Here is a 14,178-nt window from a genome sequence, read left to right as displayed (position 1 = left end):
CCTGTACCCCTCACCCAGTACTGTGCCTCCCACACCCTGCATTGTGCCCTCTTACCACACCCTGTGCAGTGCCCCTAGTTGTTCCCTGTACTGTGCCCTCTTATACCCTTTTATCCAGTCACCGTATGGCGGTGTTATCCGGTCAATGTATGGTGGTGGTATCCAATAACTGGATTGCAATAACTGTATCCCTTTCCCTGCCCACGCCATCCTTTTGTAGACCTTACATGAGCGTGAAAAATATGCAGATTGCGGTGTTAAGGACCTTTACGCCACATCTGTGTTAGAAATACGCCTAATATAGACGTATTTCTATATAATGAATGACCACCTAATTGTATTATTATTCAGGGTAGGGCTAATAACTTTATTTTATATAGATTCTAGTGTATTATACTGTGCCCTGTATTTCCCAGTAGAAAATGATCCTTGGGAAACACAGTCCTCATCCCTGACCACCAGGACCAGGTAGCGCTCTGTCAGTACATGGCGGCCTCCCCTCTCCGCCGCGCTGCTCCGATGTGTACTGGTGCTTATTCTGACACTAGGGCTAGGATCACATCCTATTTTTGCCATCCATTTAATGCATACCAAAAATGTATGTGTTAACAGATGCCTCCGACTGATGCCGTACAGTGGCGTCCGTTCACCATACAGTTCACATTTTTGAGAATTTCCCTTTAAGACGCATAAAAATGTCTCTTGATTAAAATACATATTTTTTGTGGGAATTTTTGCCAATGACCCCCCTCTGGTATGTCACTGTCCATCTTGTGGGACTATTTGTGTACTTCTAGTAAGTGTTTGGTGGCTGCAAATATGAGCTGAAGGATTTTCAGGTTCGCCTGCCATTAAAGTGAATGGGGCCCGACGCAAACACGCAGTTCGCGAACATTTGATCGTGAACGCGCGTTCGCGAATCATCCCGGCCGATGTTCGTATTTTGGGCTGCATTATAGGGGTTGGATAACCCCCTTTAACTTTGATGAACAGCACAATCGTCAACTTGACAGCAACTTTACTCTTTACGCCTCCTTGTCTTTGCACTGTTCATTACATGAGTTAGGAGAGTAACTCCAGAAGATGGTCCCACGGCAGCAGCTCACTAGTGCAGTCATCTGTAGACACGATCCCCAACGCACATTCTTTAACAGTCTGGGACTCCAAGCGGTCAATCAGAAGAAGTCAACAGCACAGGAAAACAATGATGGGGCATCTGTTCCAACACTTGTTCCAAAAGTTCCTCTATAGAAGACATAATGGAGATCCAGGCAGCACTCCAAGTGAATGACTATTTACACATGCAACATTTTAGCTCATGCTTCAACCTTTCTGAAGATTAAAAGATCCTCAAACATGTACCTGTCACTTCAGGTGACTCCAGAATGAGCCATAATCTGTGTGTGCATAAGGGATAACACAATATCTGGCCATTATATGGCACATTCTGCATTTCTTCTCTGAAGACGCCATCTCGATTTTCAGTTTTCCCTGAGCTGGTGGTTGGAGATGAGCTACTATGATGTCTCCCATCCACAGCACACCTTGAAGCAGTGGCGTGCTAGGGTGTTTCGCACACAGGCTCGAGTCCTTTCTCTGGAACCCTTACACACACTTTAAAACATTGTGCCCCCTCACATTTGTTATGCATACTTTTTTCTCTCTCACAGTAGTTATGCCCTCATTGCGCCCCTTCACAATGATTATGCCCAAATTATGCCCCCTCACTGTAGTTATGCACGGACAGAAACCCCATGGTGGCACTCTGTAGAGCTTCCGTGGGGTTCCGTGCCTCCACTCGGCACTGACCTTCCAGATTGTGGACCTAAGGGTCCATTCACATGTCCGCAATTTAGTTCCACATTTTTTGCCGAACGGAATTGCGGACCCATTCATTTCCCCCGCACTTCCGGGTCCGTAATTCCGTTCCCGAAAAAAATAGAACATGTCCTATTCTTGTCCGCAATTGCGGACAAGAATAGGCATATTCTACTAGTGCCGGCAATGTGCGGTCCGCAAAATGAAGAACGCACATTGCCGCTGTGCATGTTTTGCGGATCACACGTTGCGGACGTGTGAATGGAGTAAAATAGTCACAAGTCCCTTTTTTTAACCGGTCGAGTGACAATATTTGTTGCAGCCAGAAGCTGACGTAGTTTTTACGCCAGACGCACGGACTGCCACAGATGCGCCTAATTTACCACAAGGTGCACACCACATAATAAATTAGACGGCAGCGCAGAGTGGGAAACTAAGGGTTGTTTCACACAAGCGAGTCCAATGCGGGAATCACCATGGTAACGAGCAGTGCATAATGTGATGGAAAAATGAATCCAGCCAGCAAAGGAAGCAAAATGGACAATCACAGTACATTAGCAAGTGCCTTGTGTTCACTTTCTCTACATCAGGGGTAGGCAACCTCCAGCTGTTGTGAAACTACAACCCCCAGCATGCATACTTGCTCTGCTCTTCTAAGAACTCTCATAGAAAGGAATGTAGCATGCTGGGAATTGTAGTTTCACAACAGCTGGAGTGCCGCAGGTTGCTGATCCCTGCTCTACATGATAAATTCCATCTGCTGCAGTGAGACGACCCCTTTAAGGCCTCTTGCACACGAACGTTGCGTACCCGTGGCCGTATTGCGGGTCTGCAATACACGGGCGCCGACCCGTGTGCACTCCGCATGGCGGATGCGGACCCATTCACTTAAATGGGTCTGCAATCATTGACATGCGGAACGGAATCACGGATCGGAACCCCACGGAGTGCTTCCGTGGTGTTTATGTCCGTGCCTGCGCACCGCAAAAAAAATAAATCAATTTTTCTGCGGTGCATACGGATCACGGACCCATTCAAATTGAATGGCTCTCGATCCGTCCCGGCCACCGCACGGACGTTTCCCGTGCATTGGGGACCGCAAATTGCAGTCCCTAATGCACGGAACGGATGCACAACGGCCGTCTGCATGAGGCTTAATTCTTTCCCCTTTTCCGATTCACTTCTGATTTTAGCTTCCAAAATTGCACGCAGAAACCTGACCGCGTGGCGGTGAGATCCCTGTATGTGTACAATGTATATAGCGATATTTTTACATATAACAACCTCCAAGAAATGCATCAGGGCAGACGTGACTGAGGCCACAGGTCTGCCTGGATTTCGCCTGCACCCCTCCCTTGCTTCTTTTCCTGCTTCCTACTTATTCCTGCAGTGAAGCAACAATGCAAATAAGGGACGGCTCCTGCCCAATGTGTCAGCTTATAAAGCACACAGCAGCCGGGAACCTGTCAGTCTGCTACCATGGGGAGGCTGATGCTGCTGCTGTGCGCTGCTCTCCTGAGCCTCGTCACCGGGGCGAGATCTGACCCGTAAGTCCGGCTACCTGTCGCATATTTCTCTTCATTGCTGCATTATGCACTAGGGAATGCTTCACTCATTGCTCTGGCTCAGGTTCCTAGCTGAGATCCATGTGCAGGGAATCTGCCCTGTAGGTGTGGATTAGGGTGCACTCCGATGCTGCGGCTTTTATTGCAGAAACTTCTGCTACTAAAAATCAGTTCTATTCATTTGAATCCATGTGCTTGCCGGCCCTTTCAAAGGAATGGAACTAACTTTCAGGTGCGGATTTTTCTTCAACAAAATCCAGTGTGAGTGCATTTTTTTTTTATTTTTTATTTTTTTGCAAGGACAAACCTCAGCGCAAAGGCTCATGCACATGACCATATGTATTTTGTGGCCCAAAAAAAATTAATAAATGGGCGACCTCCATATTTCATCCATGTGTTGTTTTTATTTTTTTTTGCAGATCCATTGTAACAATGCCTGTCCTTGCCCACAAAAAGGACAAGAATAGGACATGTTCTATTTTTTGGCGGAACAGTCATGGGGACGTACGGAAACGGAATGCACATAGAGTTATTTCTGTGTTTTTTGCGGACCCATTGAAGTGACTGGTTCCGCATGCAGACCTGTAGAAAAAATGGAAACGGAGAGGGTATACGGTCGTGTGCATGAGCCCTAATACAGTACCAGAAAAGTGTGTGAGATTAGAAAAATCTAATGTACAATTAGCTTTTTTTCTTCCGTGCAGAAATTGACCTGCCGCGCAGCTTTCGAAAATGTCAATTGTCGTGTGTTTTTTTTGTTTTGTTTGTGCAGATTTCAGCCTTTTCAGTGGAAGGGTGAGATCTGCAGAAAACCCCCATTACATGCACACCCAAAAAAATAACACATAAAAACTGCCCAAACTGCAATAGATAGCATGGATCTATGCCTGTTTTTGGCGCAGCCACCCTTATAGAGTTGTATTGCTTTTAATGTAGAGTTGCACAAACTTCTCTTGACCATCTGGTTGGATTTTAGCGCTGATGCAATGAAATCTTGGCCCCATTTGTGGTGCACGTTTTAGAGCGTATTGAAGACTCCTGACCGTAACATCTCTGCTGAGGAATTTGCTGCAGGGACTCTTTGGGATGTAGATGAGTTAAGTTCTCCCCCAGGTTGTGATGCTCCACCATGCTGCTCCTGCTGAATGCACACGTCAGGGCTCTGCATGGTATTGCATCAAGACCGACTATCAAGTAAAAATAATAATCCACGGCGTCTAGTGAGGAGAATGGCTGCAGATGCAACGGCGTGGCCAAATTCAGCTGCAAAATGTTGATTCAAAATAAGCCAACCAGTAGGCGGTGTAAGGCTGGGTCCGCGCGACACATAGGGCACAACATTTTTTATAATGGTAGTCTATGGTGTCGCACTGCGACATGCAGCTGCGATGCGACAGTCGGCGAAAAATTTATTTGGGATGTTTTTTTGGCGACTGTCGTGTCGCAGCATGTGCGACACCATAGACTATCCTTATACAAATTTTTGTGTGCCAAAATGTCGTCGTGTAGCCCTAGCCTAAAGTTGGACAAAGATGTCTAGCCATGCAAGAGACTTGGGGCTCATGCACACGAACATATGTGGAACCATTCATTTCAATGGGGCCGCAAAAAAACGAAATGGCTCCGTGTGCATTCTGTATCCATGTGTCCACAAGTCCGTTCCGCAAGAACATTTCCGATTCTTGACAAGGACGGGTATTGTTACAATGGACCCGCAAAAAATACTGATGTAGCACGGATGTTATTGCGGACCACAAAATGCATACGGTCGTGTACGTGAGCCCTTTAGCCTACAGCCATGGTCTGACTCCAAGGCCCCAGCTTACTGGGTTTGTCCAATTAGGAAAACCTATCCACGCATTTGAGATGGTTCTGGTTGGCCTGGGTCCGACAGCTGTGTCCCCACACCATGGAGGGGGCCCGTGCTCCCCCATTTTGAATCGAGCAGATGTCAAGCATGCAGACTGCTGCTCCATTCAGCGATATAGGGCTGTCGGCCATGGCTGAGCAGAAGTGCTTGTCTATCTCTAGCCGCCACATAGAGTTGAATGGAGTGACGGACACATGCATGTCTACTGCTACATTCAAATGGGAGCATGGGCCCCTTTTCTCTTGATTGGTAGGGGCCCCAGCTGTTCCTCTGTCCTGTGGTAAGGGGACACACTTGGGGTCATTTAGTAACGCGACCGCGCCATGACAATAGTTTGTCACACGTACATTTTTGTGCCATGTTCAGCACACAGGAGTGTCTAGGGTGGGACGGGCAGGGATCCAGGCCGAGACTTGAGCCCTGACATACTTGCCAATATTTACACCTAGATTGGTTTAGTTTTTCCGCCTGAAGGTGCATCTAATTTACGATGAGGTCCACACCTCGTTGTTAATTAGTAGCCTCTTCCGCCAGCAAAGCAAACGCAAGAAGGGAGTAATTGACACCCACGGTCTTAGGGCTCATGCACATGAACGCGTGCGGCCTGTGTCTGTATTGCGGCCTGCAAACAGTGGGTCCACAATATATGGGCAACGGCCGTGTGCGCTCCGTATCAAGATGTGGACCCATTCACTTTAATGAGTCCGGAATCTGCAAGATCTAGAGCGGTGCGGGTGCACTGAGCGGAAGCCCACTGTAGCACTATGGAACTTTTTTTTGCGGTGGCAACTGAATCTTGCCGATCACGGACCCATTCAAGGGAATGGGTCTGCTCCGCAAACGGTGGGCACAGTCGGTGCCTGTGCATTGTGGTCCGCAGCACGGGTCGTATACGTTCATGAGCATGAGCCCTTAACGGGACGACTCCTTTCATTTACGTTCAGAGTAAAATCGCTGGCTCATGCACGCGACTGTTGTCGTCCGATGCCCGTATTGCAGCCTACCAACAGCAGGTCCGTAATATATACGGGCACTGGCTGTATGTGCACCGCATCACGGATGTGGAACTATTCACTTGAATGGGTCCGCAATCCGGAAAGTGCGGTGCCGCAAGGAACCCCATGGAAGCTCCACGGAGTGGTATTGCGGGTTTTCTGTTCGTGCCTTCGCACGGCATGCACTACATTTTTGAGCTGCGGACCGTCTGATGTGGATCGCGGACTCTATTTAAGTGAATGGGTCCTGCTTCCACATATTGCAGCCCTGTGGTCGTTGACCTTTCGTGTGCATGAACCCTTATTGCACCACATGGACGGCTTCAATGTTTCCCTAAGGCCACTTGCGCTGCGAGTCTGGAACGTGGAACTCGCTCGTGTAAGGGTGTGTAGCAACTGCCGTCCTGAACTCTGGCGCACTGCCGGGTTGGCACAGCATTATATTGATCTATGATGCTATGTAACCCTTACATTCATTAATGTATTGGCTAACGCTGACGGTATTATGTCAGTGTTATCTCATACATTCCAGAACTCTAAGGCCCCTTGCAGACGAGCGTGTGTGGATTAGGTCCGGATGCGTTGCGAATGCGTTCAGTGAAAAATGCGCGATTTCCCAAACAAAGTCATTCAGTTTTGCCTGTGATCGTGTTCAGTTTAGTTTTTATCGCTCTGTTGCACGCACGTGATAAAAAACTGTATGTATACAAACAAAATCTCTTAGCAACCATCCGTGAAAAACTCATTGCATCCGCACTGGCTTTCGCGCATCTCCATTCACTTCTATGGGGCCAACGTTGCGTGAAAAAGATAGAAAATGTCCTATTATTGTCCGCATTACAGACAAGGTTAGTACCGTTCTATCAGGGGCCAGCTGTTCCGTTCCGAAAAAAAACAATGCACACGAACGTCATCCGTATTTTTGGCGGACCGCTAAATATTGAAAAAGCCATACGGTCGTGTGCAAGAGGCCTAAGACAGGTCAAATTAGTATGCGCATGAAAATGTGGCCCAAGTGAGCTGAAGTTAGGCGCAATTTTCCATGAAAGTGGGCAAAATGTGGCACAACTTGCCACTGAAAACAGACAGAAAAGTACACCAGCCCCAAAGCAGACAGTTTACGACTAAACCAGGCGGAAAATAAGGCGCATCTACATAAAAAGGTCTGAAAATTGGCACAAGTTTCTGAAAACTTCTGAATTAGTCTTTAAACTGAAAATGGATGCAAAAGTCTCAAACAGGTTCAAAAACAGTTGTTAAAGGAGAATAAAAAATAAGATGGTTATAAGCGGAATTTTTACTCATAAAAACAGGACGTTTATTAAATGTGCTCCAAGCTCTTCTTAGTCCGATTTTACGATTTCAACTACCAAGGTACAGCTGCTGCCCAGAGGAGCACATTGCAGTATGCAGCTTGGTTCGCGCCTGTGGTCTGCAGCTGTTACTTATAGGGGTTATCCTATAGAAATTTAATGGGATCGCCGCGGCAGTTGCAAGAAATCCAGCCATGTTGGATTTAAAGCGACTGCCGTGGCGATCCCATTCATTTCTATGGGATCACCGGTCCTGGCCGCAACAGGTGTCACGCGACCGGTGTAGCTCTTGCCTTAGACTCGGCGTGTTGCTATTAGTCTGACCCCTGGTGGTTGTTTTTCAGTATGACAGGTTCATATTCACTTAGACTGGTCTCATTTATTTGCGTGTGAATAAAGTTGCATCAAAGTGGCAAAAAGTCACATTTCTCCAGGAAAGTTAAACTTAAAAAAAAAAAAAAAAAAACTCACACTCCACCACTCGGGGTAGAAACTAGACTGTTCAGGCGGACCCACATAAGTAGATTGAAAAAAAAATAAAAAAAGTTGCAAAAGTTTGAAAACTTCGAATTAGTCTAAAAATCAAAATAGTCGAAGGCGCAAAAGCCTCCAAAACAGGCGCAATTTAAATTGTAAAGGCGACTAAAAAAATAACTGTCTAAGGCCTAGTTCACACGAACATTTTATTTTATTTTTTGCGAGTTTTACTGGCCATTGTTTTTGTGTTCCGTATACAGAACCATTCATTTCAATGGTTCCGCAAAAAAAACGGAATGTGTTCCGTATGCATTCTTTTTCCGTATTTCCGTTTTTCTGTTCCGTTGAAAGATAGAGATTGTCCTATATTTGGCTGTAAATCACGGGTCGTGGCTCCATTCAAGTCAATGGGTCCGCAAAAAAAAAACGGAACACATACGGAAATGCATCTGTATGTCTTCCGTTCCGTTTTTTTCAGAATCATCTATTGAAAATGTTATGCCCAGCCCAATTTTTTCTATGTAATTACTGTATATGCCATACGGAAGAACGGAAAGGCAACGGAACTTAAAAACGGAACAACGGATCCGTGAAAAACGGACCGCAAAAAACAATAAGCCATACGGTCGTGTAAACTCAGCCTAAAACAGACACTATAGTAAACGTGCCCCACTTCGCTTCATTTTTTCTGTGCAGAAATTGACCTCATGTGCAGCAAATGGCGGTCTGCAATGCTCGGGCAATGCTCGGGCATGCATCCATGGATCTTTTGCGGACACATGGACAGCAAAAAATCACGGAAATGTGGACGAGGCCTAATTGCAATTAATTTTGCTCTAGGGCAGGGATGGGCAAACTGCATCTCTCCATCTGTTGTAAAACTACAAATCCCATCATGCCCTGCTGTAGTCTGATAGCTGTAGGTGGACTGCACATAATGGGAGTTGTAGTTTTACAACAGTGGCATTACATGCGCAGACACCTACAGCCAACACTTTTCTTTTTCAACATTGTTACAAAAAAAATTTATTTTATTTTTATAAACAAAATAAAGCTTAGAAAATTCTGAAAAGTAAAATATGCGTGCGTGGGCAGATTTGACATTCCGTGTTATGTCTGGGACCTTTGTCACACAGCCTGGGCACTTCTACTGCTCTACACCTGGGATCTGGGTTGTTAACCTTCTCTAAGCCCCTGCGAAAACATTGGGCCATGACCTTCCTGCTATCAGAACAGGGGACTTATCCACCCCAGACATGGGGCCCCAGCCTTATCTCACATCTCTGCTTCTTCTTTACAAGCAAATATTTGTTCTGTGTGGCAGTGGAGAGTTCGTGTGGAGTGCGCTGTCATTTTAATGCTCTCACTCCGGTGCCATCTGCTTTCCACGCGGTTCTTCGAAAGTTATCTCCTGGGTCTGGTTCACATGCAGTAGTGGGTGAATTCTGCAGAAGTGAAGTACACCAAATCTGCAGCGTATTGTATGGAGCATGCTGGTGCTCTAAAACATCACAACTGGGAAGTGACCCTACAAAAAGTCACTGCAGAACCTCTTGATGCAATATCACAGCTGCACACTATATTAATGACTATTTGGAGGTTGCGTGTAGTCCCCATAGGAATACAATAGACGCCTTACTGCGTGGTGAACGATCACATTAGTAATTGGTGTACTTTTCGTTGTTGTGAAATTCTGGCCTAAAGACCCTCCTATGTGTAAGAGAAAACCAGCTGACCCCACCAACTACGGCAGCAACGGTCAAGGTGGCCACCTGACTTTCCCTTAAAGAGGTTCTCCAGGAATAAAAAATAAAATATTGACAAATACCTTTCATTACTTAGAGTGGCTTGTTTTGTCTAGGGAGCAATCATTACGAGAAATAAAATGGCCACCGTACTATCAGTACACACAAAACCTGTCCTAATCACACAGGATTCTTTGGAATTACGGACGTGCCTAGATATTTGGGGCACAATAAAAAAGCACACAATGGGGTAGTAGGTTCTAAATGGTGTTTATAATATAAAAAACGTGCAATGTAGGCACAACCCTATTGAAAGCTTGTTATACAAGATCTTGTTGTCTGGTGTGCTGCCGCAGGTCGTAGCTCCTTTGGCGAGGGATGTCCAGTCACTGCAAAAGGTGCTTTAAGCAAAAGACAAAGTTCCTCATTTGGTGCTCAAAAACCCGGTCTGGACAGTCTCTTAAATGTAGAAAGGTCTTCTTTATGCGCATTTCAATGAAATAAGACCTTTCTACATTCAAGATTGTCTATACCGGGTTTGAGTGCCGGATCAGGAACTTTGTCTCTAATCACACAGGAGGACAAGTTACTTCACCACAATGAGACATAGTGCTGCCTCATCCTCCCCTCTGCTCTGCTTGTCAGGAATCATGATCCTGAATACTGGTGAATCTCTGTGGGAATGGAGATGATGAGACATGTGAGGAGGGTAAGGTGTGGCTAATAAGCAGTCTGTATGCAGTCTCCATTACCGCAGTCTGTCCATCCTCTCTGTACTTCATGTCTCCATGAACTAAATTCCCCAGATCTTCATCTGAAGATCTTATCAGCTGTATTTAGGATCATAATCCATGACAAGTAGAGAGGAGGAGGATGAGGAGGCAGCTCTTTACCTCAGTGTTGTAAAGTAACTTGTCCTCATGTGTGATCAGGAAAGGTTTTGTGTGGTCTAATGGGATAGCGGCCATTTTGTTTCCCCTAATAATTGCTCCCCAGACAAAACAAGCCATTATACATAATGAAAGGTTCTTGAGAATATATTTATAATAAAGTAATATTTAAGTATTTTTATTTTCTTAATTCCCGGAGAACCCCTTTAAGAGATAAAGGGCGTCACCTACAAAGGCCAGCTTCTTACTCTGGTCTTTTACTCTTCTTTTGTGCTGGCTTTGTTGGCGTAAGATGCGCCTTATTGATGATGAGGTGGGCGCCTCTTTTATAAAAATAGGTGCTCCTTCGGCGGTCTGTGCGCCTGGGGGAAATACTAGACTAGCCACTAGTTGGAGTAGTTTTTCACCATCATTTATGCCTGGTGTAAATGTTGATAAATTTTTCAGGGCCCAGCTCACCCTTGCCACACTCCTAAGCATCGTACATGGCTCAAAAATGCTCACGCAACAAAATATTGTTGCAGGGGCATGCAAAAATTGGGTTGTGTAACATTTTTACACCAATAACTGGTGTAAAAATGTTTGAAATTGAATGATCCTTCCTTTGCAATGTCCGATGATTGAGTTTGTTCTTGGTGAAGATCAGACAGATTGGCTTTTTTTTTTTTTTTTGACTGGTGCACCATCCACACCAGAAAAGCCATACAGTAGCCAAAGAGAAGTAAAAGATCAGCATGAAAATCTGGTCTTTGTAAACTACCTCCTCCCCCTCTTCTATCTCTTAAGGCATAGTCGTGTGGTCACCATACTCCTTAGAGAAGACTACCCCTACATAATGCTCGGTTTTAGTTTACTGTTGGCCTTGCTGTCCTTTTATATACCCTCTAGGAGACTGTGGGCGCTGGCCAATGCCAGTTAGCACTCCCTAAACAAGCCCTGAACCGCTTACTTCTATTTGGATCATATGGAACATATTTCTTGAACAGCCCTAGAATACCACCTCCTCAAATTTCAGCCTTGTCACGACCTGGTAATCTGTGCATGTAATACCAAGAATATTAGTTGCCTTAGCAAGATTAGTGTAACCGGCCCCAGCCCAGTGCTGCGCTCACTCCCTTCTCCGCCCAATGTTCCTGCTCTACAGGTCTATCCTCCTGTGAATAACAGGGTGATGAATTCCAGCGTCAGCTCATATGATAATTCCTGGTCTGTGCTTAGGAGAGCATCAAAACACTAATCAGTACTAGCGGTATCGACAGAGCCAAGTCCCACCCGATCCTGGGCAGAGTACCTGGCTTAGCATTTTATTGCACAGCATTGACTAATTGGCAGAGATGGTGTAATTATTTGATGTTGTAATTTATTCCTTTCACCATAAACTGTATAGGCTGTTTGGGTTCAATTAGGGAGTATTTTATGCAGAGCTGTTCCCCTACTTCCTTTATACTGAAATATGGCTGCTTTTTTCAAGATCAGTGCCACTCTTACCCATGGGCTGTATTTGGTACAGCAGATTTAAAAGAATGAGGCTGATCTGCAACAATAATTACATCCTGCGGAGATGAGCGACTTACACTCTCTTCACATATCAATGCTTTGAAGGGGTTTTCCAGGACTTGGTCTCTTTTTAACTAAGGCTCCGACACCTAGCATTTGCTAACTACAGAAAGAATCGCTCTCCTGCCCTCTGCAGCTCCCGTCCATCACCCTGGCTTTGTTTATTGATCTTCCAGTCTGTTTACTACCTCCTAACAGTGTACCAAGCACAGTGCCCGTCATTGTATAGTGACTGTACCTTGTATTGCAGCCATGATCTGCACCTAGGCCATGTCGCCGATGTACAGTAACATCAATGGCCTAGGTGGAGGCCGTGGCCTCTTCACACAGCTAAGTGACAGGGAGTTCCGGAGTTGTGATGGTTGGAGAACTGTAGCAGACATGACATGCCCCTGAGCCATGATGGGGAGAGAGTAGTGCAGCAGAAAGGACAAGCCCATTAAGCTATAATCGGGAGATAGCTGCAGCAGAAAAGACTCTCCACCCCCCCCCCCCATAAGCTGCTAGTTAGAAATAAATGTAGTACAGCAACTTGAGCAATTACTGGGCGATCCTTGCAATCATGTGTGGTGCAGGGATGGTTTTTAGGGCTCTTTCACACCTGCGTTCTTTGCTTCCGGCATAGAGTTCCGTCGTCGGGGCTCTATGCCGGAAGAATTCTGATCAGGATTATCCTAATGCATTCTGAATGGAGTGAAATCCGTTCAGGATGCATCAGGATGTCTTCAGTTCCGGACCAGAACGTTTTTTTGGCCGGAGAAAATACCGCAGCATGCTGCGCTTTTTGCTCCGGCCAAAAATCCTGAAGACTTGCCTCAAGGCCGGATCCGGAATGAATGCCCATTGAAAGGCATTGATCCGGATCCGGCCTTAAGCTAAATGTCGTTTCGGCGCATTGCCGGATGCGACGTTTAGCTTTTTCTCAATGGTTACCATGGCTGCCGGGACGCTAAAGTCCTGGCAGCCATGGTAAAGTGTAGTGGGGAGCGGGGGAGCAGTATACTTACCGTCCGTGCGGCTCCCGGGGCGCTCCAGAGTGACGTCAGGGCGCCCCAAGCGCATGGATCACGTGATCGCATGGACACGTCATCCATGCGCATGGGGCGCTCTGACGTCACTCTGGAGCGCCCCGGGAGCTGCACGGACGGTAAGTATACCGCTCCCCGCTCCTACTATGGCAACCAGGACTTTAATAGCGTCCTGGCTGCCATAGTAACACTGAACGCATTTTGAAGACGGATCCGTCTTCAAATGCTTTCAGTATACACTTGCGTTTTTCCGACTCCGGTGTGTAATTCCGGCAAGTGGAGTACACGCCGGATCCGGACAACGTAAGTGTGAAAGAGGCCTTAGCTTTGTTAGGCGATTTTCATGTAATATATGATGTTTGACTTTCACTTTTTACATAAATCATGGGATTAAAGAATCCCTTCACATATCTGTTGTAGGGTGCAGAGGATTATTGTCATTTATGATCTAGGCAATAAGGGTGACGAACCAGCTTTATCCCTGATTGGATACAATTTCCAGAATTGCCTGTCCTTTCATGATCTACGCCTGGGGGATTCTTTGGTGTATGGCTGAGAATGGGTTCTGTCTCACAGCCACCACATTGTTAGGATCTTTTTGTTGCTTGGGTAGTAGCGGAATGAATGTTGAATGTCTTCACAAGGGAAATTAAGAAAAAAAATACTTAATGTATCAATTGTATTTCTTTTAGAAATTATGTCCTCAGCACACCTGTACAGCTGGTCAGTGGCGATGCAGCAAAAGTCTGTATACACATTGTGGGGATAACTGAACCCCTAGCCGTCTCTGTAGTATTGGAACACGATGGAAGAAACACCAGCATCGTTGAAGAAGATGTTACAGAATCTAAATATTTCCAGTGTGGTGAATTTAAGGTACGTTTTTGACTTCACTCCCATCTTCCTATTCATGGGCTTAG

General features: G+C 45.9%; 1 protein-coding gene across 3 annotated transcripts in view; it reads left to right on the top strand.

The window, feature by feature from the left end:
• Positions 1–3,226: 3,226 nt before the first annotated feature.
• The window catches only part of LOC122939837 (ovostatin-like), a 79,865-nt gene continuing 68,913 nt past the window's right edge, over positions 3,227–14,178 (top strand). For all 3 annotated transcript variants that reach the window (XM_044296022.1, XM_044296021.1, XM_044296023.1), the window contains exons 1-2: positions 3,227–3,365; positions 13,951–14,134. In XM_044296022.1, the coding sequence (XP_044151957.1) occupies positions 3,298–3,365; positions 13,951–14,134 (252 nt within the window). In that variant the 5' untranslated portion in view covers positions 3,227–3,297. The remainder of the gene's footprint in view (positions 3,366–13,950; positions 14,135–14,178) is intronic.

Source organism: Bufo gargarizans, chromosome 6 (genome assembly GCF_014858855.1).
Source record: "Bufo gargarizans isolate SCDJY-AF-19 chromosome 6, ASM1485885v1, whole genome shotgun sequence".
NCBI classification, from domain to species: Eukaryota; Metazoa; Chordata; class Amphibia; order Anura; family Bufonidae; genus Bufo; species Bufo gargarizans.
This window is presented reverse-complemented; position numbering and strand designations above follow the sequence as displayed.